This window comes from Miniopterus natalensis, chromosome 1 (genome assembly GCF_054644295.1).
Source record: "Miniopterus natalensis isolate mMinNat1 chromosome 1, mMinNat1.hap1, whole genome shotgun sequence".
Lineage (NCBI taxonomy): Eukaryota > Metazoa > Chordata > Mammalia > Chiroptera > Miniopteridae > Miniopterus > Miniopterus natalensis.
The window spans coordinates 85,877,807-85,905,519 of NC_142081.1; the positions used below are offsets into that span (position 1 = coordinate 85,877,807).

At 35.4% G+C, this 27,713-nt stretch overlaps 1 protein-coding gene across 1 annotated transcript; it reads left to right on the forward strand.

Moving 5' to 3' along the window:
- MTPAP (mitochondrial poly(A) polymerase) lies at positions 1-27,713 on the forward strand. Its single transcript, XM_016196326.2, has 9 exons — positions 1-205; positions 3,554-3,726; positions 4,232-4,465; positions 5,538-5,762; positions 15,157-15,368; positions 17,280-17,506; positions 23,487-23,579; positions 23,673-23,746; positions 26,131-27,713. The coding sequence occupies exons 1-9, from the start codon at positions 1-3 to the stop codon at positions 26,491-26,493; spliced, it is 1,806 nt and encodes a 601-aa protein (XP_016051812.2). The 3' UTR covers positions 26,494-27,713.

Sequence of the window (27,713 nt, forward strand, 5' to 3'; positions counted from 1 at the left end):
ATGCGCGGAAGCCGCTTGCCCTTTTGTCTCAGCGCTTCTGCGGTTCTGACAATGGCGGCTCGCGGCGTGGGCAAGTTGACCCTTTTACACCGGTGTGCTCAGAGAAGTCGGCTCCTGCGTCCAGCCCACAGGCTTCTGAGCTGCCCAGGAACGGTGGCCGCAGACGCCAAGAGAGAAGAGCAGTCCTCGGGGAGCGCGAAGACAGGTGATGGCGTCGTGGCCTCGGTTTGCTCTATAGCCCGGTCCGACCGCGGGCGAGGGAAGGGGGAAGAGACTGGGATCGCGGGCGAACGTGTGGCCCGTGGAAACGGCCGTGGAACCTTTGGCAATAGGGTGAGGCTGATGTCCTGTGCTCCTCTGATATCACTAGGGCGACCTGGGGCAGTCTCTGTTGCGCGTGGTGGTGGTGGGCGTGTGATGTCATTTTCTTGGCGGACTCCTGTGCACCGTAGTAAAATTGCTTAAACCTCTAAAGTTCAGGTCGAGAGCACAATTTGCTAGTATTTTACAATCTGGCGAAATAATGTTCCCAATAATGTCATGGATGCCACACACCGGTGAGTGACTTCATGATTCACAGTTGTATCTGATTTTGATACAAATTGCTGATAGAGGCCAAGTATAGTGAAATCTTGATGAATAACCAGGGTTCCTGGCTTTCAGATGTAGGGCTTTGCCAATGAAGTGTACTGCTTTTGACTTCTTTTATCCGTTTTACGCAAAATAAACCTGGTAACAGATTTGCATGCAGTGGAACAGGCTGTTGCCCCGCAGGCATTCTGAATGTATATGCTTGTGTATTGACAAGCCCACTATTACTGAACCCCTCTTGTGGTCCAAGAACTGTGTAGGTTATTTGCAACCCTTAAAACAGTCTAGCAAGAAATGTGTCAGTGTCTCCATTTTACAGATGTAGAAAGAGGCTCAAAGAGCTGAATGTCTTTTGCAGTAACTCAGTCACATTAGCTGAGTTAATTTAGACTCAAGTGGAGCTGTAAACAAAATGTGTTGAATTCATATTTCTTGGAGCTGTAGTTTTAAGATATGAAGTTGTTTCTGGGAACAGTTCTAAAGTAAGCTAAGCAAGCAAAATATTTTCCCATAAATAAATGATAGGATTGCTTTCCTCATCAGACTCAACAGTGAGAAATGTTGGTTAATATGACATTTCGTTGGACTGCTGATTGGATTGTATTTAGAAGATGCTTCTGTTAAAAATTCTTAAGGAACTGAAAATTTGACTAAGGATTATACCAGAGAAAGTATTAGAATTTAACATCTGTATAGTTATTTTATTTAAATTTCAGAGTGCTTTTGTATGCTCTGAAAAAATATGACTCTTTAAAGTAGGTATGGAAGGAATTACTATTACGTTATTTGATAGATGAGGAAATAGGCTAGTCCAAATGGCTAGGTGCTACTTACCCAGCTGTAAGGTAAGAATAAAACCTTCTGATTCCAAGGCTACTCACTTATTACAGCTTTATTGTTTTTCTTAAGTGTGTTTCATTTTGTATCATTAGGCTAATATAACTGGCTAAGCATTCAGGGACTCCTTTGGGGCATAACAAGTAACAAAATCCTCATTTGAATTTCTTCAGTTTTAAAAAGAGATGATAACTACACTTTCTACTCACTTAGAAGCATATAATTTTATAATTGAAAGGAACTTGAGAAATATCCAATTCAGTTTTTCACTCAGTGTGGGAACTCATTGCCGAAACATCCCTAGTAATATTTTCTAGTAACAAGGAAGACACTGTTTCATAAATAAGGAATTTGATTTTTGGTCAAGTTCTAATGGTTGAAAAATGTTTATAATGAGCTAAAATCTACCAATTTCCCATTTCCATGTTAACCTTAGTTTTGACATAGTTTTCATGTGAGTAGTGGAAGGAAACCTGGTTTAAGAATAATAATTACGTAGTATATTTTCAGGACTCTTGGGTGCAGGTGACAGAAACGAATTCAGATTAGCTTCAGTAGAAAAGGGAGTAATACCAAACCCTATAACCAAACTCCAGAAAGAGACATAGTTGCTTTAAGGTTGACTGGATGGATGTGATCTGTGTGAGGTATTGTTTTCCTCAGCTGTTGTTTGGTGGCCTCATTATCTGATTCTTCTACTTGGAGATGTTGATGGTGGGGACCATGGCCACCAGTAGGTCCGTGTTCACGTGTTCATAGCTTTCTTCAAATGAAGGGAAGAATAAAAATAATCGTTTACCTGAATTTGAAAAATTCTAAGAAAGAGCTTTTTATTGATCTATGAGGATGTCTTGGAGTTTGCTGAAATCAAGGCACAGTGTGTTTGCAGTATTTCCTTTATTAGTTTTATAACAACCTTTTGAAAGAAAATGAGGCTAAAGGCCTCTTTTATTTCCATGCATCAGTTACATTTTCTATTTAATCTCTTTGGAATTTTGTCGAGTGTACTGATACTAGATTTGGTGGATTATAATCTCTAGAATATACCATTCCAGAGTTTTAGAAGAAGCACTTTTAAGCCACCCAACTATAAGTTAAGCATGTTGGATTAAAAAATGAGTTCCTGCCCTGGCCAGTTTGGCTCAGTGGTTAGAGTGTGGGCCCTTGGACTGAAGGGTCCCATGTTCATTCCGGCCAAGGGTATGCACCTCAGTTGCAGGCTGATCCCTGGTCCTGGTCTAGGTGCGAGTGCTGTAGGCAACCATTCGATGTGTCTCACATCAATGTTTCTCTCTCTGTCCCTCCCACTCTGAAAAGCAACGGAAAAAATGTCCTTGGATGAGGATTGAAAAGATTTTTTTTTTTAAGTGAGTTCCTGAGATTTAGTGTTTGGCTTTAACTTGATTTTCTTTTTCCTTATACTTGGTTCACTTGTTGATCTTTTCTTTGTGGTCAGTGGATCAGTAGTGTTTAATTCTTGACTATCTCAGCTCTTGTCTCCATTTCCTGTGATTATAAAACCCCTAACCTCTAGAGTGGTTTTCAATAAAAATAAAAAAATGTACCCTATATTTCTTTAGTAAAATTATCATGAGCTCTTTATGAGCAGCAACTAGGTTTTAAATTCTTTGATTTCCCTGCGCACATTATAGTTGATAATTCATTGTTAATTGTTTGAGCCTGATTAAGACCCTAACAAAGAAAAACTGTCATAACTTCACTATATTAAACTTCTAACCTCATTGTCTCATTACACTCAAGCTTGTGAAATTTCAGGCTGTGAAATGTTACAACTTACACAGATTTTATATGTGTGTATTTGTGGAAATGTTAAATGAGTGACTTTACTTTCCTGCTTTTGCTTTTAAAATTTTGTGGAACTCTTTTTAGCACTATGCATTGAATATAGTAAATCAAAACAGAGAAAGTAGACAGTTTTAATGATAGTCACAAGAGAATGGTAAAATGAAAATTGAAGTAGTATAGCTTTGTCCTTAGAAGAGAAGAAAGAAGATAAAATTAGGATAAAGTTGGCTTTAGTTAGATATAAAATTTTTATGTACCTTATCAAAATGTGCTTTAAATTTTACACAGGTATGTGTAAATGGTTTTGTCTCATTCATAGGCTCTGAAGACGGGACTCCCAAAAAGAGATTCTCTGAGGTGCAGAAAGAAAGACGAGAACAGGCACAGCGGACTATTTTAATACTTTGCCCAAATAAAATCAGTGAAAAAAAGTTTCTCAAGTATTTATCCCAACATGGACCTATTAATAATCATTTCTTCTTTGAAAGCTTTGTAAGTATTTGAAAAACAGTATAACTTATTTTTATTTCTTGCCTTTTGCAGTATGATAAAGTTACATTCTCTTTTGCTATCCTACATTTTTTTCTTATCTAAATTTCTTTAATGAGGTATTTTTTGAGATATGAGAATAGGACTCCTTACTGGAGGATTACAGAATTATAAGCAGTGTATAAGCGAAGGATTTCATTATTTGAATACTTTAAGTAATCCCATTGTCTTAGGGATAAAGGCCAGTGGGAGGGATTTTTGTTTTGCCTTTTAATTTTCTATTTTAGCATTCTTTTCAGCTTTTCTTGACTATTACCACTTTATAGTAGTCCTGTTTTTAATCTGTTCATAATGATTAAAACCAATGCTCCTGTTAGAAGCGTATCATTTGCAAATTTTAAAAATTACTATTTTCTCATGTTAGGATAATTGCTTTGAAATATGAACTAAAATATTGTGGTAAATATATCATTTTGAAATGTGTTCTATTTTTATGTTTTTGATACAGGGTCTTTATGCTGTTGTAGAATTTTGTCAAAAGGAAAGTGTAACTTCTCTGCAGAATGTAACTCGTACTCCGAGCCTGGGCACAGAGGCTGCAATTCCATTCAGATCACGTTTCTTCAATTTTAAGTTGAAGAATCCATCAAACCAGACTTCTGAACAGTCATGTATACCATGTAGTAATCAGTCTCCTCCTTCAAACAAGAAGCTTTTTGAATTACTTTGTGATGCTGAAAGTGTAAGTTTATAGGTATACTTCCCCAACTTTAAAAAATGTATTTGCATTATTTTGTATATTACGAGTTCTTATTATTAAATATTCAAACTACAGAATATGTTGAGTGAACAGTGGAAGTAGTCCTTCCCCATTCCCTGCCCACAATTCCCATTTGTACTCCTCAGAAGTAATCACATTCTTCCAAAGTTTTGGGCCATTAGACTATTCAGGCTTTCTTTCTCTTGTCAACATAATGACATAATTTGTATGTGGCATTATTCTCCAAATTTTAAAATATCTTTTTTCTGGTTTTGTCTGTTTTTTTCCACTTTAATAATGTTTATGTTAGTTTTGGTTTTATTAGACTTGTCAGAGGTTTAGCTAGTTTAGTAGTCCTTTCAAAGAATCAGTTCATGGTTTTATTTATCAAATTAACAGTTTGGTTTGATTTTCTAATTTTTAAAATTTTATTTCTGGCCTTTCATAGTTCTTTTATTTTCTTAATATTTTCAAATATGGACATTTAAGGCTATGATTTGTATTTTAAATATTTAATTCCAGCCCACACCTTCAAAATGTAATCATTTTAGCATCAGTCATATGACTGATGCTAGTATACACACACACACACACACAATATACACACATACACGTATATAAGATTGTTATTTTAGGGAACATAGATCTTGGGCCTTCATTACTTGAAGCAATGCTTATTTCTGGTGTTTCTTGCCTTTAACATTAGTTCTTCTGTCCCCCCCCCCCAACTTTTTAAAAAATGTCTAGCTTTTTGGTTGTTTTTGACCTCCACTTCTAAGCATTTTAATATTTTCATTTTCCTAAAACAATACTTTGTACTCATTGCCTAAGAAAAGTAGTAGTTTTAATTCTGGTTAACTTTTATTTTGCTAGTGTCATTATTTCTCAGTGCTTTTTAAAGGGTATTTTAAAAAATCTTTTAAGGGTGAAGAAAAAAGATTGCATATTTTTAAGGTAGGTCTCCAATGTCATTAAATCTCTAGAAGTAAAATGAGAATTATTTTATATGACTTGTACATTTTCTATATTTTTTGTTTTTGTTTTGGCCAGCTAGATAGATGATCAGCTGAACACGCTCTTGAAGGAGTTCCAGCTCACAGAGGAGAACACAAAGCTCCGCTATCTCACCTGTTCTCTCATTGAAGACATAGCAGCTGCATATTTTCCAGATTGTGCAGTCAGACCCTTTGGCTCTTCAGTGAACGGTTTTGGGAAATTAGGATGTGATTTGGACATGTTTTTGGATCTAGATGAAATTGGAAAATTCAGTGCTCAGAAGGTAATTATATTTCTTTAGATACTAAAATTAAGATATTAGAAAAGTAAAGAAAATCTATTTATAAAATTATAACTTGACTTCTAAACTTAGTAAGTATTGTGGTTAAAGAATATGGTCTATTTGATATTGATTCTTTGGAATTGTAGTCTTTCTTTGTATTTGTTTAATATGTGATAATTTTTTTGGTGATTATTGTATACAAACAATATGGTTCTTTTCAAGAGTTCAGAAGTTTTTTGGTGAGGCTAAAATTACTTATTGTGTTATTCAAATTATCTGTATCTTAACTAATTTCTTATCTGTGTGATCTAGTTATTGAAATGTTTTTGAATCTCATGGTGTTTGGCTTTGTTAACTTCTTAGAATTCTTTTGATTTTTTTGTTTCGTTCAATGGCTATATTAGGTACATATAGGTATATGGTTATTATATCTTATTGGGGTCATTTATCATTAAATTATGTTATTTCTAAATGCTTTTTTCTTCAGTTCTTTTGTTTGTTTAGATGGCCACTTGCTATTTGCCTCACATGTCTTTTATGTTTTTCTTTTCCGCTTTTATATATGTTACATTTTGGTTATATCTCTCATAAACAACAAATCACTAAATTTTATGCTTTTACTCAAATCTGTGAGTCTTTAGTTCAATGTATTTGTTTATTATTAATGATAATTTTTGGATTAATTTCTAATTTTTATTTTCTATTTTTAATACTTTTTCATTACTTTTTATTCCCTTTCTTTCCTCCTGCTATTGGATTAATGCTTTCTTTATTCCCACCTCCCCTTTTCTCACAGTTTAGAATTTATATATTCCATTCATATTCTTATTAACCTTCATGTCTAACAGTAAAGTTAACCAATATCTCTGCCATCCTCCCCAGAACTGTAAGGGATGTGTTAATTACAACTTTGAAAAGGCTTCTGTGTTTTTATAAAGTGTTAGATTTTTTGACTGTCTTTTCTTATGTATTTTTAACTATTAGTCATCTCTACGTGGATATCCAATTGACACTTCAGAGTTAACATTTTGAAAACAAAACTTATTTTTATCTCTTGTAAATATCCTTTATACATTTTAATAAATGTTCTTACATATGCTTAATTAGCAGTATTTTAGCTTTCCTCACTTTTGCCATCTTTTTTTGTTTGTTTTTGTTAATCCTCACCCAAGGATATTTTTTCCATTAATTTTTAGAGATAGTGGTGGAAGGGGGTGCAGGGAGAGACATCAGTGTGAAAGAGACACATTGATTGGTTGCCTTCTGCATGAGCCCTGACCAGGGTGCGGGATCGAACCTAAGATCCTTTGGTGCCCAGGCTAACACTCTAACCAGTGAGCCACACTGGCCAGGGTGTCTTCTTAATTCTGCTTCTAAGTTACCTTTTGTGTTCCCTTAATTTACATCCTCAAAGCTATGGTCACACAGTCCCTTATAAACTCTCACTTAGATTATTGTCACAACATCCTGCTTTCTACTTCTTTATTTCTTGTGTCATGTCTTGGTATTCCAACCTTCAGTCTGTACAGCATACTAGCGTTCTTAAAACACAGGTTGGGTCTTCTCATAAACTTAGAATGGTTCATCTCTTTAGCTTAGTATTGAAATGATTTGCCTCTTAATTTTAGTAATCATTTATCATGACATATTTTCACACACCTAGTTTTCTACTTACATAATTTAATTATCATTTCCAGACTTTTAGAATATGAATAATAACCAAACACTTCTTCTGTCCCTTCAGAGAGGAGTCCTTTCTTCCTCCATTCCCGGACTGTCAGGTGTCAATTCTTGCAGCTTTCAAGGCCTAGTTCTGATGCTGCCTTTTTTATTTTTATTTTTTGTAATTTTTTCATTAATTTTTAGAGAGAATGGAAGGGAGGGAGAGAGAGAGAAACATTGCTGTGAGAGAGACACATTGATTGCTTGCCTCCTGCATGTGCCCTGATTGGAGCTGGGGATTGAACCAGCAACCCAGGTACATGCCCTTGACTGGGAATCAAACTCATGACCCTTTGATGTGCAGCTGACACTGATCACTGAGCCACACCGGCCAGGGCATGACTCTGCCATCTTGAAACTGTCCGTGATTTTTTTTTTCTCCAGTCCAATCAAAATTAATCACTTCTGTGTTGTTATATCTTCTATTTCTGTCTGTCTATAAATCCCATGTTATGTTTAGTTAGTGGTTGATATATGTCTTACTGTATCATAAACTTCGGAAGGACAGGTACCCTGGCTATTCATTTTGTATCCCACATAGTACCTTGCATACTTAATATGCTCCATATACACTTACTGAATTGAAACTGGCCAAAGAATACAAATCACATAAAAATGAATGGATAAGTCTTATACTAACATGTACTTGAAATTAAATTTCTGACCAAGATACTCAGTTGTGTTAGACTCTTTTAAATAAAAGACTTGACTGAATAATCAAGGAGCTTAGTAATGTGTTGTAATATTTGAAAGCCTAGGTTCTGTAGCCAGACTCTGTAATTCTACTTACTAGCTGTATGATCCTGGGTAAGTTATTTACCATCTCTGTGCCTCAGATGTCCTAGCTATAAAATTGGGACATTACTGTAGTATCTGTCTCATACAGTGCTTGAAGGGATTGATTGTGCTAATGTATGTGAAATACTTAGGACAGTGTTAAGTACTTAATAAGTGTACAGATGTTGACCACTATCAGCAATAGTCGTATTAATTTATTATATAAGTAAGAAACAAAATTTTCTGTTGGAAGCTGAGAGAGGAGTTGGAAACTTATAGTTGGGTCTTAGATTTCTGAAATACAGCTAGTACTTAGAAAAAGATATTTTAACTAATATAGTGCTCCATTCTCAGTAAACAGTGTGGCATTATTTTGTATGTAGGTTTAACTTTGCTGTGTAGTTAAGAATGTATACTTTGAAATATTTGCTTAACATTATAATTGCTTTGCTAATAGAAACATTAAAAATGAAATATAATGAAAAACATAAAGCACTTTATTTATTTGTTTGTTTGTTTATTTATTTATTTTTATTAATTTCAGAGAGAGGAAGGGAGAGGAAGAGAGAGAGTTGAAGCATCAATGATGAGAGAGAATCGTTGATCGGCTGCCTCCCACACGTCCCTGACTGGAGATCGAGCCTGCAACCCGGGCATGTGCCCTGACTGGGAATCTAACTGAGATCTCCTGGATCCTAGGTCATTGTTCAACCACTGAGCCACACCCGGCCGGGCACATAAGCTCTTTTAAATTCATCAAATTCTTAGCAAAGCTTAGCAAATTCTTTGAAAGCTTTATGCACTCTCCTTCTTCCTTTTACTTCTGAGTACTTTGTGCCTGAGTTGAGGGCAGTTAGGAAGCATGTGTTAGACTGTTGATTGCCTTATGCACTATGTGGACTGTCCTGTGTAGCACAGGCACTAAACAGATGATTTACTTATTTACTTACTAAAATTGTAAATTTTCATAAATTTTTTAATGTTTGAAAGATGCTTACATGTGAAATGTGTCATCTAACTTATCACAGAGATTATTTTAGCACAAAATCCTAAGTTAAAACTTGCCTTTGCTCTTTCAGTTTTTCTTTTTCTAATAGGTTTCTATATCCTAGTGGATTTAAGTAACAGAGGTAAAAATTGGTAGCTAAGTCCTATTTTCTGTTAACTAAATTATTGCTGTGCTCAAGGTACTTAACTTCTGTTTTATTTTTGTTAGATAGAGGCATAATACTAGTGAGATTAGGAAGAACATGCAATAATATTTTAAGAATTTATCTGAAATTAAGTAGTGCTATGAGGAATAACAACATTAAAAAGAAATATTTATTGCACTGGCCAGGGGACTTAGTCAGTTGGAGTGTTGTCCCATACACCAAAAGGTTTTGGGTTTGATTCCCTGTCAGGGCACATACCTAGGTTGCAGGTTTGATCCCAGTCAGGGCACATATGGGAGGCAACCAACTGATATTCCCTCCCTCTCCTCCTCCCCACCTCTCCCCCCTCCTACTCTCCCCCTCTCTCCCTCTCTCCCTCTCTCCCCCTCTCCCCCTCTCCCCCTCTCCCCCTCTCCCCCTCTCCCCCTCTCCCCCTCTCCCCCTCTCCCCCTCTCCCCCTCTCCCCCTCTCCCCCTCTCCTCCTCTCTTCCTCTCCCCCTTCCTCTCTCTCTAAAATCAATAAAAACATATCCTTGGGTAAGCATTAAAAAAATTATTCATTGATTTAGCTGTCTATGAAGAATTTTTCTAACTTTTGTCTATCTGATAGAGGAGAGTAATTTTTAAGAGGACCTTACTTTTGCTCATAATTGCAGTTTTTTATTTCTGTGCAGAATTCATGTGTCTATCTACCTCATGTGATTCTCCATCTCTTGCTTCTTATGTTAGCCAGATTAGACTAGTTATGCTTTGGTAAATGACTCCCAATTTCAGTGACTTACACATCACTGGTTATCTTTTGGTAAGGCTATGTGGCCAAAGCAAGTCAGCAGGACACTCTAGATATTGTGTCTCTCCAGCACCCAGGCTGACCACGGTTTCATCTCCTGTGCACCTGCTATCACTGAAGCAGTGGGAAGGCAAAGTGGAGGATTGAGCTCTGGGTTTTTAAGCCTCTGCCTAGAAGTGATGCATGAAGCCTCTGCTCACAGTTCATTGGCAAAGCAGGTCATTTGACTGTGCTTAACCACAGAGGGGAAGGAACATGATACCTTAATTGTCAGAAAGTCGTTGCAGAAATTTTGGTGAATAGCTTTAATAACTGTCACATTCCTGCTCGTAGTTCACAGTTTCTCCAATTTCCTGGCTCCTAAATCCATTACAGTAAACTCTTGATTTTTTTTTTTTAATCTTCATTCTTAAAAGTATTACAGATGTCCTCCTTTTTTACCCATTGACCCCTTCTACCCTGCACCATGATCTCACGTAACATGTTGAATCTAAAGAACATAATGAACTGATGAACAAAATAGGTTCACTGACATAGAAGCATGGAACAGACTGACGATTCTCAGAGAGAAGGCAGGGGTGAGTGGGTAGGAAGGGAGAGATTAACCAAAGAATTTATATGCATAAATGCATAACCCAAGGACACAGACAATAGTGTGAGTAAACTCTTGATTTAATGGACATTGGATTTAAGGGACAGAATTTCCGGTCCATATGTCATATGTGAAAATTAACACCCTGTTAATTATGAAATGATTTTAACTAAGATTTGCTTAAAATTACATTAACAGGTTATTTTTTGTTATTCATTGTTTTTAACAAATTTTAGTGAATAGACCATATGTTGGAAAATACACTGTAGTAATTTTGCCGACATAAATATTACATATCTACAATTATAGTCTATACATTTCAATCCAAGAGTCACCGCTCATAACGTTCAGCGAATGATCCGCATGGGATCACACCGCATTACAGGTGGTAATTGGTTCTGTTGTCGCCTGATGTGACTTTCTACAGCAGTTTTAACTTGGTGTCCTACTTAACTTGGTGCCCTATAATGCACTAAGCCATGGCCCAGCTGTGTGCGTTTGTTTACTCGCAGTGACGTGAATGCAGGCATTTACTAGACCTATTCAGAATAAATTTAAAATTACTTAATACATATAGAAAGCTTTTCTGTGAAATTAAACTTTTCATACATACTTAATTTTAATTACACAAATGTGTCTACGTAAGTAAAAACAGGTAAACTAATTTGTCAATTTTTAAACATACTCATTCAGAAAACCTACTTTATTATATAACCAACTTTCGGCTTTATCAGACACTCCATTGCCTAAATAAGTTCATTATATCGAGGTTTTATTGTACTTAGGCCTGTTTTTCACTGGTGTCATTTTTCACTTCTGTTACTGCAATGATTTTATTCTCATTTATATTATTTAATTTTTAAAAAATCTCATCTCCTTTCTTCTGAGTGTTCTAACCCTTCCTTTGCAGCTGAGTCCAGCATTTCTCCTCTACCATTTAGTTTGATACTATTCTCTCTATTGCTTTCTTTTGTCATCCTTAGATGATTTGATCCCAGATATGTCTTTTTTCTTGTAGACCTGCATAATCTTTCTTAAATTTATTGGGGTGACATTGGTCAGTAAAATTACGTTTCAAGTGTACAATTCTATAATACATCATTTGTATATTGCATTGTGTGTTTACCACCCAAAATCAAATCTCTTCTGTCACCAAATATTTTACCCCCTTTACCATTTACCATCTCCCCTACTCTCCCACCCTTCTTTCTATCTGGTAACCACCACTGTTTTCTGTGTCTATGAGTTTTTGTTTGTTTGTTTGTCTTGTTTGTTCATTTGCTGCTTTCAGTTTTGTATCCCACATTTGAGTGAAATCATAGGTTCTTGACTTTTTTCCGTTTTGACTTATTTCGCTTAGCATAATATTCTTAAGATCCATGTTGTCGCAAATGACAGTATTTCCTTTTTTCTTATGGCTGAGTAGTATTTCATTGTATGTATGTACCACTTCTTTATCCAGACATCTATTGAAGGGCACTTTGTTTGTTTCCATGTGTTGATCACCATGAATAATACTGCAATAAACATATGGATGCATATATCTTTATGAATGAATGTTTTCGGTTTGATGCCAAGAAGTGGGGTTGTTGGGTCATATGGTAACTCTATTCTTAATTTTTTGAGCAACCTCCATACTGTTTTCCATAGTGGCTATACCAGTTTACATTCCCACCAGCAGTGACTTGAGGGTTCCTTTTTTTTTTTCTTTTAAATATATCTTTATTGATTTAAGAGAGAGGAAGGGAGAGGGAGAGAGAGAGACAGAAACATCAACGACAAGAGTCATTGATTGAGCCCGCAACCCGAGCATGTGCCCTGACCGGGAATCGAACCCTGATCGCCTGGATCCTAGGTCGACACTCAGCCGCTGAGCCACACCCGGCTGGGCGAGGGTTCCTTTTTTCTTCACAACCTCTCCAACACTTATTTTACTTGTCTTTTTGATGATAGCCCTTCTAACAGATGTGAGGTGGTATCTTACTGTAGTTTTGATTTGCATTTCCCTAATAGGTAGTGAAGTTGAGTATCTTTTCATATATCTGCTGGCCGTTTGTATGTCTTCTTGGGAGAAGTCAGACCTACTTAATTTTGATAGAAGATGTTTTCCTTTCTTTGCTTTTTCATTAAGGAGCTCTATACTTTATTGATTCCTCTTGTTTGGGTTTTTCCTTCCATATAAATTTGTGTGTTTATATTTTAAAACAATGGACAAGGAAACAAAAGTTAGAAAGATGTTATAATAAAGGAACTAAACTAGATTTTTGAAATTTTAACGTTTTTAAGGGATATCTATTTTTTAATATAATACAGAAGTTTGCTAGTAAATAGAAATCTATCTAGATGGCAAAACTCAGTAGAGAAAATATAACATGTTGATTTGTGGGGATTGTTTGTATACATGTCACATTTGTGTATTTTTAAATCTTTTTTTCTGATCATAAAGTAATAGTTACAAAAATGTATAATGTAAATATCTCTGATGGTCCCACCACCTCCAGAGATAACTACTCTGAATAGTTTATTTTATTCTGGATTTTTTTTCTTTTCATGTAGAAATGCTTTTTTTCCCTTCTTCTTTTAAAGAGGACTTGATTGATTTTTAGAGAGAGAGGAAGAAAGAGCTTAACATCAGCTACCTCCTGCATACCCCCTCCTGGAGATTGAGCCTGCAACCTCTGCATGTGCTCTGACCACAACCTCTCAGTGCACTGGATGATGCCCAACCAACTGAGACTAGAAATGCCTAGTTTTTTTAACACAAAGTTGATCTTTATAGATTATAACTTAATCTACACAGATAACTTGATGCCGCCCCCCCTTCCTCCCCAGTTAATAGGGTTTTGGCAGTTCAATCTACTGCATCATTTTCAATGGCTACAAAATATTCCCTGGAATGAATGTATGATAGTTTACTTAACCAGGCCTTTATTTTTTAGACAACTAGGGTGGTATCTTTTTTCCCACTTTATTGCCAACTATATTAGGTAATATCCTTTGATTGTACATAGTAGAAATCAATCCAAACTAGCTTAAACAAAGGAAAAACAGTAGTAAAGGAAGCATTATAGAACCCAGGGCCAGGGACATGGATGAGCCTTAGGAAAGAACTAGAACTGGGAAGTGTAAACTATCTAGAATTCATCAAGTGTTCTTTCTTTTCTCTCTCCCCACAAGTTTGCTTTTAAAATCTTTCTCCCCTTCATTCTGTTCTCCCTCTCCTTCCATTGATTTTCTTTACATTTTCATCTTGGGATATAGAATGCAGCTGCCTTAAAACTTGTGAGTTACATACTTCAGCCACACAATTGTCTCTAAACCTCAGTTCCAATTCGTAATAGAGATCTCTGGATGAATGAATAGTACACTCCTACAGTGCTTAGATCACCTGCCCAGGCCTGGTCCACTCAGCTGAGTAAGGGGGTGGATTTCCATGATTAACATTTTTGGGGCCTGGATCCTTTTAGTAGGAATGAGTTCCAGAAGAGAGTGTTTGAGGTTGGAGAGCCTCACAGATAATGCTGCATGAATGAAGCTTTGTAAATTGATTCATTTATGCAAGTTTTCGTTTGGGGTAATGTCCTTGTATTTTAATAGCTAGATCAAAGTATACATTCTGTCAGCCTTTCTGTCTTTGCCAGACTGATAAATGAAAAGTCTCATTATTTTAATTTCTCTTGTTTCTAGAAAACAAGAACATCTTTTACTATGTTTCTTAGTTAGTTTTTTGTTCTGTTAATTTCTTATTCAAGTCTTTTTCCCATTTTTTTAATTGGGTTTTCCTCCCTTTTGTATGTATAAAACCTTTATAAATTAGGGAAAGTAGCCCTTTATGTGTCTTTTATCTAGTAGTGAATGTATGTTTTGCCTTAAGATTGTTTTAATTTTTATGTAATCATATTTCTTCTTTTGTGTGTTCTAGAATTTTTTGTAATGCTTAGAGAATCCTTCAGTACTATGAGATTATAAAAATATTCACTCATTGTGCTTTTTACATTTAAGTTTTTGATTCATGTTGAATTTACTTTGGTTTTTGGACCAAAGTAGGCACTTAGGGTTTTTGTTTTTTTTAATAATGCATTTGTTGAATACTAATTTTCCCCCAGTAATTTGCAGAGTTCATTTTATTAAGTATTACATTCTTATATATAGTTTAGTCTGTTTATACTGTCCTTTCTTGTGTTGATCTACTGATCTTGGGCATGTACTATCAAGTCTGCTTTTGGCTGTATTGTTTTTTGTTTTTGTTTTGTTTGTTTATTTTTGCCAGGAATGATTTAGAGCATTCTTTTGAAAAAGTTTATGTAAGAAATTCCTTTTTATAAAAAGCTCCTATTTACAAATGTTTTTATTACTCAGGCCTCAGGAAATTTTCTGGTGGAATTTCAAGTGAAAAATGTTCCTTCAGAAAGAATCGCAACTCAGAAGATCCTGTCTGTGATAGGAGAATGCCTTGACCACTTTGGCCCTGGTTGTGTGGGTGTACAAAAAATATTAAATGCTCGGTGTCCCCTGGTGAGGTTCTCACACCAGGCCTCTGGATTTCAGTGTGATTTGACTACTAACAATAGGTATGATCTCTTGAGTTTATCATCTTAAATGTGAATATTGTAAGGGATTAGCATAGTTTTTCTTGTACAGAACAGTTTAGTGGCTTTGGATTCTTAGACATACTTTAATAATAATCTTTTAAAGATTTGAATGCTCGGATTGAAAAGTAGGAAATACTTTCTCTTATGCTATACATACTAGTTTTTTGGTATTTGTAAATAAAATGTTAGGATATTGTGTTAAAATGTTATCATACCTAACATCATCTTCTGGAAGAATTGTTATTTCATTGATCGTAATTACTTATGCTGCCTGATAACATAAATGTACCTATAGTACATAGTCTTCTCTATATATACTTAGAAAATAGAGTGGCAACTTGAGTTTGACCTCTGAATTACCTCCAGATACAGTCAACTTTGTGTCCTAAACAAATACAGTATTTACTTAAGTCAGAAAGTAGTGTGAGCAGCTTTCGACTGTGTTGTTTCTGTTCTGTAGCATATTTTCATACTCTCATTACTTTTTTGTTCTTATTAGGGAAGACTTTTTAATTGAGAAGTTTATTTTTTAACTCTAGTATTCTCACTGAATGCATTTCATTTCACTATATTATCTATTACATAAGTAATCATAACTAAAAAGGTTCAGAAAATTCTACCTAGAGCAGTTTTAATTAAACTCAAGTGTTCACCAACAAGACAGCGCTGAGTACTTCTGCATTTCTTTCAAGTAGCCCATGGAGTAAAAATAAGTAAAAATATGTACTGAACTTTCTAACATTATGTTTTCTTTCTAATATCTAAAATAGAACAAAATGACATTTATATTTGTCTGTGATAGTGTTATTCTCATTATCTTGTTGGGACAGGTTTTTAAAAATTTGTTTTAATGTGCTTCAGGGTTTTAATCCTTGCATTATTTTTTTATTTTAGATATTTTACACTATTTGGTATTTATTTTTAGCTTCATTTACATAGATAAAACATTTTTATCCTAAAATAAAGATAACATTATCACAAGTTGCATAAAAACACAGAGCTTTTATAAAAATGATTTAGACATTTTGAAGTTGATACTGTTAAATGATTTTGTGCCCTCTGTTCTTTGAGAAATTACAAGACATGTTTTTGATCAGTAGGAACTTAAATATTTACAATTACTTCTTATTGCCCGGCTGGGCGTGGCTCAGCGGTTGAGCGTCGACCTAGGATCCAGGCGATCGGGGTTCAATTCCCGGTCAGGGCACATGCCTGGGTTGTAGGCTCGATCAATGACTCTCTCATCATTGATGTTTCTGTCTCTCTCTCTCCCTCTCCCTTCCTCTCTCTGAAATCAATGAAGATATTAAGAAAAAAAAATTTTAAATTACTTATTAATCTTTACATTATAACATTATGACTAGGAAACTTATGGAAAATAGACTCTGAAGTTTGATTTCTTAATAGACACTTTATCCTTGTGGGTTTTGGTTTTTATAAGTAGTAGACTTAAGTAATTTTGGTTGAATTTTAAGACATTTATACTTGATAAAATAAGTAGAATATTTAAATAACGATGGTGTAAAACTGAGGAGCAAAGCCCCTCACTTACTTTTATTGATAGTTATTAAAGAGCACTTATATAGTGTTTCACTTATTTAAGTCATGTTTAGGAACTTTGATTTAAAAATTTTAAGTTTTAGAACTACATTGTAATTGTCAACATTTAGAAGAATGTTTTAATGGTAATGAATGTATTTGATATTCAACCATTCACATTAAATTTTATATTGCAAATACATCATACTTTTGATTATCTGGTCTTGGTGTTCTGAATACATTCAGATATAGGAAGATATATTTAGATATGTTTCCAGATATGTGCTTTATTCTACTTTGGGAATCATAATTTGGGGGGTTGAAAATTTTTTTAATTTTTCTCTTTGGAAGGATTGCCTTGAAAAGTTCTGAGCTCCTTTATATATACGGTGCCCTGGACTCACGAGTGAGAGCCTTGGTGTTCAGTATCCGCTGCTGGGCTCGAGCACATTCATTAACAAGTAGTATTCCTGGTGCTTGGATTACAAATTTCTCCCTTACAATGATGGTCATCTTTTTTCTCCAGAGGAGATCACCCCCTATTCTTCCAACACTGGACTACTTAAAAACCCTAGCAGGTAAGACTAAAAGCAGTCTCTTTTCTTTCTGACGTTTTGAGTGAATGTAATTACCATGTTGTGTGCTTATCAATCATGTAATTTGGTTTCTGTAATTTTAAAGCCCTGTGAATCTAAAATTTTTCTAAGCCTTTGAGGGGTCATCAGAGCAGATGATTTGCGAAACTGAGGCCTGTCGAATTTTTTGAGAATTTTGTTTTGTTTTTACGTATTTGACAAGGTTGTTTATAACTATCATGAGACCGCAAACAGTTGGAGCCTCTCCATTAGTTTGACCAAGCTTGGAAAAAGAAGCATATCCAAGATACAGCTTTTGAGTGGATCACAGATTCATAGATGGCTTTCTAAATCCGAAGCTATTTCCAGATCTCTATCAGTTTCTAAAAATTGTTTCATGATGTTTTAAGATCCTAAATTTTTTTTAATTTAAAGTTTATAAGCAATCTTAGATAAATTTTAAAATTAGTATACTATTTGTATTATAAAAATTTGAAATTTTGGTAGATTGCTCGAGGAGATATGAAGTATTAAAATACTAACTTCTATAAGGCAGATAATTTAGGGATACACTCAAAATGTATGTACACTCTGTAGCCTACCCATCCCATATATTGCTGCCAGAAAATTCTTTTAAAATACATCTTTAAATCTTCCCAGTTTAAAGTGACATTGAAAGGGGTTTTATTCCTTATAGAATAAACCTCAGTTTACTTAGCTTGTTGTTTAGAACTTTCACCTGTTTAGCCACAACTCAGTTTTCCAACCTCTTCTCCCACCATTCCTCTTCATGTGTTCCATATTCCTGCTAATACTGTAATTACTCTCATAACATTTTTTCTTAGCTCTTGTTCATACTATTCGTTTTTTCCTGGTTCTGTAAATTCTCTCTTCCATGCCACTTTCCCTTTATCCAAATTATAACTAATCTTTTCCTTTCCTGTGAACACTGTATAAGTACAGCTTGAAATTGAGCTCTAAAAAGAGCTCAATGTGATAGGTTAATGAAAAGTAGGAAGTTTTCAGGTGGAGTGGTGGTCATTTTCTCACTTTTGAGGTTGAAATAAAGGTCAACATCCATATCTGTGGTCATATTGTTTGGTGTCATTCATTCACTAAATATTGGTTACTTTGTTTGGTGTTATTTTTGGTACAGTGGGGATATGGAGGATATTCTCAGGAATTCAGTGTAGTACAGAGGTTAAAGTTCTATTATTTTGGGAAAAGAATATGATTTGTGAACAAATTTAAAATGACACGTTTTCATTCCAAATCTATTTTAAAATAAATTTAAACTCATATCTTAGGGCGTCAAAACAGATGAAACTAGTTTTGGAATTCTTTAGTTTTCTACTTCAAAATACCAAATTGGTTGTTTAAAGTTTTTCACATTTTTAAACATGGTAAGAGAAATTTTCAGGCTGCTTTTTCAGTTGCTTCTCTGTGCATAACACATTGCCAATAAATGCAAAGATACTTAGTTTTTGAAGTTCTAGCAATATCTTGAAATCGCTATAAAAGAATTTTTTACATTTGATATTCAGATAGAGACTATCTATTTGTATCTTTTTAAAATGAAAAATATTTTGCTTGCTTGCTTGTTTTTTAATAGAGGACAGCATGAATTTCTGGAACACAGTCCAGCACTTCTAGAACTTTGTTAACCACTGTTTAGAACCTAAAGTAAGTTCAAGTCCAGACTTGATAGTGCCGCATTTAGGGCCCTTTGTGAGCTTCTTTTTTCTCCTCTTCTGCATTCATTCCGGTGTGCGGTGCTTCCGCACTTTGAACTTCTTGCTGATCCTCAGGTGTTTGTCCTTTTTCACATCTCTGTCCCTTTGCCTGAAACCGTGTTCTCCCTGCCTCCTCTTTTGACATGGAGACTTCTTCAAGATTCAGCCCTGGAAGAGAGAAGGGAAACCCAGTGCAAGGTATCATTTGTTCGGTCTTTCCTGCTTGATTAGAGTTTTTTGTTTAGGATCCCTGTTCTTTCCCATGAGGAGTTAAAGGCTTGAGGAAGAAATGACTAGGTAGCATCTTTAACAAATTTGATGCAGAGACCCTACCTAACATAGAGAAGCGCTCTGATTGGTAGCTTTGTGTACCTAGTAACAGTTTATTGAGTGTTAACTCTGTGTCAGGCGCCTGGCTAATAAATTTTATGCATCATCTCATTCAATTCTTCAGCAAACCTTATGGGGCAGAATTACCATTTGCAACTTATAGGTGAAGAAACAGAGGCTTTGAGAGAGTATCTAAATTTCCTAAGGTCACATAGTTAGAACATGCTAGAGCCAGAATTCAAATCTAGGCACTTTTCAGAGCTTATACTTTTATTTTTTAGCTGAAATAGAATACACATAGAAGTACATATATATATTGATATTCATAAACTGAATGCATCCCTGTAATTGCCATCAGATTGAATAAAGCACCCTAGAAGCACCAGCTGGGCTTCCTTCCAGTCACTATATACTTTCCGCCGCCCCAGCCTCTTTCGTAGTGTAGACTAATTTGACCTGTTATTCTAATGCAAAAGGCATCATGTAGTATGTCATTGTGATGTTTTTCCTCTCAACATTATTTTTAGGAGATTCATTCATATCATTAGTGTATTGTACACCATTTGTTTCCATCACTATGTAGTATTTTGTTATGTAAATATACCAATTTTTTTTTTAATTCTATTTTTGTTGGGCATTTGGGTAATAGGAAGTTTGGGACTATTACAGGTAGTGTTAGTGTGAAAATTCTAGCACATTTCTTTTGGTGAACACGGGTGCTTGTTTCTGTCAAGTATATAGTAGGAATGGAATTTATTTTTCCTTTTTAAATCAGAGCCTTTATTATTATTTTATTTTTTCAATTGCAGTTTACATTCAGTATTATTTTGTATTAGTTGCAGGTGTAGGGCACACTGGTTAGACAATCATCACTTTACAAAGTGTTCCCCTGATATAGGAGAGGAATTTCTGAATTGTAGAATTTGGGTATATTCAACTTTAGAGACATTACCAAGCAGTTTTCCAAAGTGTAAACCCCCACAGGCATTGTATACAAGTTCTAATTGCTGCGTGTCTTTGCAATACCTGGTGCTATCTTTTTCTTATGGTAGCTATTCTTAATGCATGTGTAGCTTTGATTTTCTTTTCCCTATTGACTAATGAAGTTGAGCACCTTTTCATATATTTATTAGCCATTTTGGAATCTCTTGTAAGGTTTCTTTAAGTCTTTCACCTATATTTTATTGGATTATCTATCATTTTCTATTTATAGGAATTCTTTATATATTTTGTATGTGAGTCCTTTGTCACATATTCTGTATGTACGTGTTTATCTATATATCTTATATATATACTGTGGTTCCCTTTTCATTCTCTAAATGTCTGATGAAAAAAAACCTGTTTTTTAAAGTTCAGTTCTATCATAGTTACACATGCACATAGATAAAGAGTAAAAATGTTCTACTAACTTTGTAGCAATAACACCCTCTGAGCTTGTTCCTCCTACTTCTTTTGCCTCTCCCTGTGGGCATCACTATTAACTCAAACAGCTGATCTGTTTGATATTTTAAACCATACATATTTCTAAAATAAAATACTTGAATTGCAGTGTCTTAACTTTTAGGTTTAGGCACCATCCATGACTTCTTTTATGGAAGAAGAGGAATTAACTCTTTCCTCCTGTAGCCTCCACCACATCCTCCTAATATTTTGAATGTATCTATAGCATAATTTTGGAATGCACTCTTTACATTATTATGACTTTGTAAACATTATTCATATTTGATCCATGAAGTAAACTAAAATTAATTTTCTTTCTGGCCCAATTTTTTATATTTTTGGAGTTAATAGTTTTTTTGTTTTGTTTTAAATGTTTTTATTGATTTCAGAGAGAGGAAGGGAGAAGGTGAGGGAGATAGAAATATCAGTGATGAGAGTCATTGATTGGCTGCCTCTTGCACTGGGGATCAAGCCCCAAACCCAGGTATGTGCCCTCACCGGGAACCAAACTGTGACCTCCAGGTTGACAGCATTCAACCACTGAGCCATGCTGGCCGGACTGTAGTTAATAGTTTTTAAAACTACTTATTTTCTTGATTTTTTTTGGTTTATTTGTTTTTTGTTTGCTTAGCTTTTTTATGTGCTTTACAGTAATTGAGTCTCCAACTTGCTACTAGTTGTCAGAATAAATCTTTTCTTGAAGCAGCAAATATTCTATTTATTCTTCTCTGCCTAGCCTCTTTTTTTCTAAATAGTTTTTCATTTTATTTTGTATAGTCTCATGTTAGAGGCCTTCCTCAGATGTCTGATAATCTTTGAATTTCTGCTCATGTTGGAGTAAGAAACCAGAAAGTTAATTTGAATCTCTGAGCTTAGGTGGAGTTTGTTGACTGTGATTAATGTTCATTGTAGGGCAGTTTGGCTGGACTGTTTTCATTTGGGGGAATTTTAGATGTTACTGTCTCTGGGTCATTCCTTCTGAGCTATTCATATTCCCCAGAAATGACTTTTAATCTTTTTTTTTTCTGGAAGAATAGGCCTGGCTACTAGCATAGTGAAGTTAGGGAAGAAGAGATCTGGGGGACTTGAAGTGCTTCTTTAACCGTCAAGCTTCCAGTCTTCCAATCAGACCTGGTCCTCCAATCCCTGAACCCTCAGGGGCTCTTGTATATATCTGGTTTTCTTCTTCACTTTCTTACTGCTGGGTTAGGATTCAGTATTTTCACATCCACTAAGTCATTTGCTACTTGTCCATCTCTCTTCAACTAAAATTTTTTTATTGCTCTTACCTCTTTTGTTCTCTATCTTTAAGATTTAGTATCATTTTACTGTCATTTTAGTGATGTTTTAGGAAGAGGTGAAGATAGATTCTTGTGTTTATTTCAGCATCTTTAGCCTGTGCTTTTAACCAGTATATAGGCTGCCTCCCAGAGAGGCTGAGTGTTATTGGAACATAAGACATGGTTGGAGGAGCAGGTAGGACTTTACCTTGTCTGTTGATTTACCTTGTCCCTTTCTAATTTCTCTGATGGTTATAGATAAGCATTCAAAATCAGACATCAGCGATCATTCAGACCATTGGTTCTGTGCCTGCCATATGTTAGACACTTGTGTATTAGACCAGGTGGAGAGGCAGTAATGGACAGAACAGTGGCCTTTGTAGTCCCAGACTGGTGTCGGGGAGTAGACAGCATACATACGGTCAAAATGAAGTCAGATTAGTGTTAAAGGGACAGAAGGGCGGAGCACCAACCTTGGAGGTAAGGAATGCTTTCAGATAGAGGTGGCCGTTTATTTGCTTTTTGAAAATTGGGAGTTTGCCAGCAGTATTGTGCTGTGGAAAGTAGATTAGAATGGTGAGGGATTTTATGGTAGTTGTATATTTATCAATAATTAGGGAGATGATATCTTTATATCTAAAGGTATAAAGACTTGGAAAAGGGGAATGCTTACGTCCACTGTGCTGTTAAATTTGTTGTACTGAATTCCAATCTCTTTAGAGTACTGCATTTTAGAAATTTCTTGGTTTTTTCAAAACTCTTAGAGCATCAGTTTGTGTCGTTTCAATGGATTATTAAAAATAATGCGTAGAAAGGTGCTAAGAATTGAAATGGAGATCAAAATAAATACTGATCAAAGATAGTGCTGCTAAGATTTGAATTGCTGAAAGATGGGAATTGTCTACATTTTCATTCATAACTAGAAAATTGATTACCTCAAAAGATAGATTAAGAATCGTTGGTTATTGATAGACAATTCTAGTAGGCTAAAGTAAATGTAATGTTCATTGCACTGTAGTATAATAAGTCTAAATTTTTTAAATGGAATTTTAAATCCTATTAACTGTAAATATATATAACACAGTAATAATAGGAAACATTAATCTATAACTTGGATCTTTTAATTACAGATTTATTTTCTGAAGTAGAAAATATCTTTGAAAAATAATGAGAAATATTTTTTATTTTTGTTTATGTAAGATGCAGAAGATAAATGTATAATAGAAGGCCACAACTGCACATTTATTTGTGACTTGAATCAAATTAAACCTTCAGGAAACACAGAAACACTAGGTACGTATTTTCTTTCTTCTCTTTTCTTTCGTCCTTTCTTTTTTGTTCTTTTTGGATTGAAACAGACTTTCCTCTTATTTTCTTTTTTTGCAGAATTACTACTGAAGGAATTTTTTGAATATTTTGGAAATTTCGCTTTCAATAAAAATTCCATAAATATTCGACAGGTAAATGATATTCTAATATTTAGTGATTAGGTATCTGTTCTCCTACTGTACTAATATTTAATTAGTTTAGTTTTCAAAGTACTCTAACAAATGTTATTAGATTTCAACTCTACAGTAATAGATACTAATAAGGAAATTGGTACCTAGAGGAGCTGTATAACTTGACTAAAATCAGTCACCTAGTTTTTTTGGAAGAGCAATAGCTGGCTCTTTCAACATCTAATACTGTATCTTTCAAAATGTAGAATATATTCTGAAAAGTTTTCTAGAAAGCGTAATTTTACGTACAGTTCCTTTAAAACTGGATTTGTGTTCCTAAACAACAAATTGGTATCTGATCTCAAAGATATATTTTAGTGATTCCCTCAGTTTGAGCTCTTAGGATTTAATTTACTTAGGCAAGTGAATTTATGATTTGTTTCCTGTGAATAGCTGGAATGATAAGACATTTCTCTGAAAAAGAAAATTAGAGCAGACCCCTAGGCAAAATTTGTTTATAAATGGGAGGTACTTTGCCGGAGCCTGCCGGCAGTCGAGCAGTAACCTGATTGAGGGGGTGAGGATTGGAAAAGAAAGACAAGAGACAGGATGGGATCAGGAGGGCTTCAGTACGTGACTGAGCCCCGAGTTTATTTTTCAGCTTGTACTTATAGCGCACTTAATGCGGAAGCACATAAACTTAGTGATCCTTGCCCAGTTTCTGCTCTCCGTCCAGTTCCTTGTTCTTACATGCCCATTCTTGTCTCGTACATACATCATTGGTAGCTGGGACATGCTACATGCCCATTCTTGTCTCGTTCATACATCATTGGTAGCTGGGACATGCTGCACTTCTAACCCGGCCACGGTTCCTGGATCAAGGTACCTCCTCATGCAAGCATTGTTAATCTTAAGCTTAGCCAAGTCCCTAAGGAGGGGGAGCGGGGGGAGCAGGGCGAGTGCTAGCACCGCTGCCCACCACTCGGGTCAATGCCTCAGAGATTTCTCTCTCGATGACACTAGGGCAAGCGGGCCTCCCGGGTCTTTTTCCCTGGGCAGCACCTCGCCGGCTCCCCACAGTACTTGAGATAGTTCTCTGCTGGGGTTTGTTCTGTTTATCATTTGGACATTTGGTTACAACCCTTGTAAGAGTGGCTTTATAAAACACAGTCAAATTTGCTGTTTCTTCAACTCAGCTTTGTTCATTCTTTCCTAACCTCTGTCTTGCTGATGGAGATTTTGCTTTTAAAAAGTATGGGAAAGAGACACCGAGCTCTGGAATGCAATCTGATTATAATTAGATTCCAGGTTAGAAAAAGGTCACTGAACAGATGAAGTTCTTGACCCTTTTTGTGCTCTTACCCCTAGAGCTCAAGGATGGTGGACAAGCAGGAGCCCTGCTGAGCAGTGGCATGAGAAAGTTAGGGAATAAACAGGTGCTCACGCACATTGGGGAATCTTGACCATTTGTATTGTAATTTTTAAGTAACGTGTGATATCATTTGAAAGAGGAAAAGATATCAGCTAATGGATCATTGCTGCTCATATGAGTCATAGCTTCCGTTTTTTATTATTTTATTTCTTCGAGATGTCATACCTGCTAGGGCCTTATTTAAGTTGGATCTTTAGGTGTGATGAAATAGGAAATTTATAATGTTAAAATGAATAATGAATAATATTTTGTTCCTTCCTTTCTGATTTTATACATAGGAAATGTTAATTACTATATTTAATTTAAAGATTCTAATTTTGTGTGCCTCTCTTCCCACTATAGTAGATATGTTTTTAGCAAGTCTCAAAAATAAATGTGTCTTTACCTTATATTCTGCCCTTTTTTTTAAAAAAAAAAATTTTTTTCCTTCCCAGCTCTATCCTTTTAGGTAAAACATTTGTTATTTTAAGATACTTTTATTGATTGGCTTAATTCAGATACTCTTATCTGAACATCATCATCCATCGCTCATAAACCAAATTGATTTTTCTCTAAAGAACATTCATAAAACTACAATACAGAAGTACACACACACACACAGACACACACACATACACACAAATGCATAACACGCATATATACCTAATCCTCTTAGGAAAGAACTTTACTCTGTAAAGTTAGTCCTGGTATTTTACATTGTTTTTATTTTTAATTTTTATTGATTTTAGAGAGAGAGAAACATCAATTGGTTGCCTCCCCCATGAGTCCCGACAGGATCAAACCCGAAACCTGGGTATGTGCCCTGACTGGGAATCTAACCTGCCACCTTTTGGTGTGCGGGACAACGCTCTAAACAACTGAGCCACACCGGTCAGGTCTTACATGTTTTTGATGCTTTATTAAACCAAACTCTTCTTATATCTGAGCCTTTCATGTATGTATGTATTTTTTTCATCCTTGTAATAATCTATAGGGAAGGGAACAGAACAAACCTGAACCTTCTCCACTGCACATTCAGAATCCTTTTGAAACTTCTCTCAATATCAGCAAAAATGTAAGTCAAAGCCAGCTGCAAAAATTTGTGGATCTGGCCAGAGAAAGTGCCTGGATTCTACATCAGGAAGATAAAGATCACCCTTCCCCACCAAGTAATCAGCCATGGGGGCTGGCAGCCCTGTTGCTGCCTTCTGTAGCAAAAAGTATGTCTAATGCCAAGAAGAAAAGGAAGAAGCCTGCGAGTGAAAGAATTAAAAACTTGTTGGAATCCATAAAAAGTAGCAGTACAGAAAATTCCACAAACACCAATGGGAAAAGAACAGTTAGTACACAGGCATAATGGTTACTGCTTTGCTTCAAGAACTGGTTTTATTCTATACAGTGATCTTTGGACTGCCTGGAAGAACTGGTATGGAATTTCCACAAAGCTCAACTTTCATCTGATGTCTCTTTTCATGATCTTCCATCTTCTCTCTGGGCCTTTTACCTGGTCTGAAGTTCTGGGACATTTCAGGCTCATCAAGCTGCTACCCAGTGGCACTTTATTAAAACGGCAGCCACAAGGAACAGGTGAAAGAAGACTGGAATGTACTTTAGTTGATAAACTATACGAAGTGAATGATAATAATCAGTTTTAGATCACACCATTGTTGATACCCATTTTAATCCCTGGTATGTACATACACATTCAGTGAGTAAAATAAAAATTCAAATGTTGGTAGTACTCTTTTTGTATTCTTCAAGCCAAAGTGCTCTTATTCACATATAAATTAAAACAGGTTGGTAATGATTTTGAAAAATGTTCATGTTTTTAAAAGATATGAATACAGACACTTCAGTCACTATGTTCAAGGTATTCTACGCCCTATTGGTACATTGTATTTTAAATATTATTTAGTTATTTTAAAAAAGAAAACCCCGTTTCTATTAATATGTAATATCTCTAATATTTCTTCAGTTCTCTTTTGAGAACTCCTTTCTTCCTGTAGGAAATAGATGTGTATTAAAATGTAATTCCATTACATTTCCTGTGGAGTAACTTTCATTTTAAGAAGCAAAAAGTGTAGTGTTTGAAAACATGGACTTGGGCTAGACTGGCTTCATAGTAAATCACTCAGTCTCTCCGGGCACCTAGTTGTTTGATCTGTGAAGGGATGATAATGGTGCCTACCCACAGCTTGTGAAGACTGGGTGAGTTACATACGCAGAGTGCCACATCAGGAGCCCGGCACGTAGTACTGGGTACTTCTCTTTAACTATTCCTTTCTTGTGTTTGTGGTGTGTGACTATTATTCTTGGCTCCTCAAAATTCAGATTAGAGTGTGTAGTAGTTTTCAAAATAGTTTCTCATGTAAATTTGCAGTCAGAAACTATAATGAGCTCTGCTTGGGATGTTTTGGGAAGCTAATAGTATTGTTATAAAGCAATTAAATTCTGTGCATAGCCAAGTCTGAAGCCAACAAATAGGTATCAGTATTATTTTATACAAATGGTGCCTTTAAAACCCATTTTTCACTTGTTCTTTAATTAGGTTTATTTTTTGGGGGGGCTAGAAATCTG

Coding starts and splice junctions, on each gene's coding strand:
- MTPAP (XM_016196326.2), top strand. CDS start 1: ATGCGCGGAAGCCGCTTGCCCTTTTGTCTCAGCGCTTCTGCGGTTCTG. Junction 5,763..15,156: donor GAAAATTCAGTGCTCAGAAG/GTAATTATATTT, acceptor TTTATTACTCAG/GCCTCAGGAAATTTTCTGGT. Junction 17,507..23,486: donor CTACTTAAAAACCCTAGCAG/GTAAGACTAAAA, acceptor TGTTTATGTAAG/ATGCAGAAGATAAATGTATA.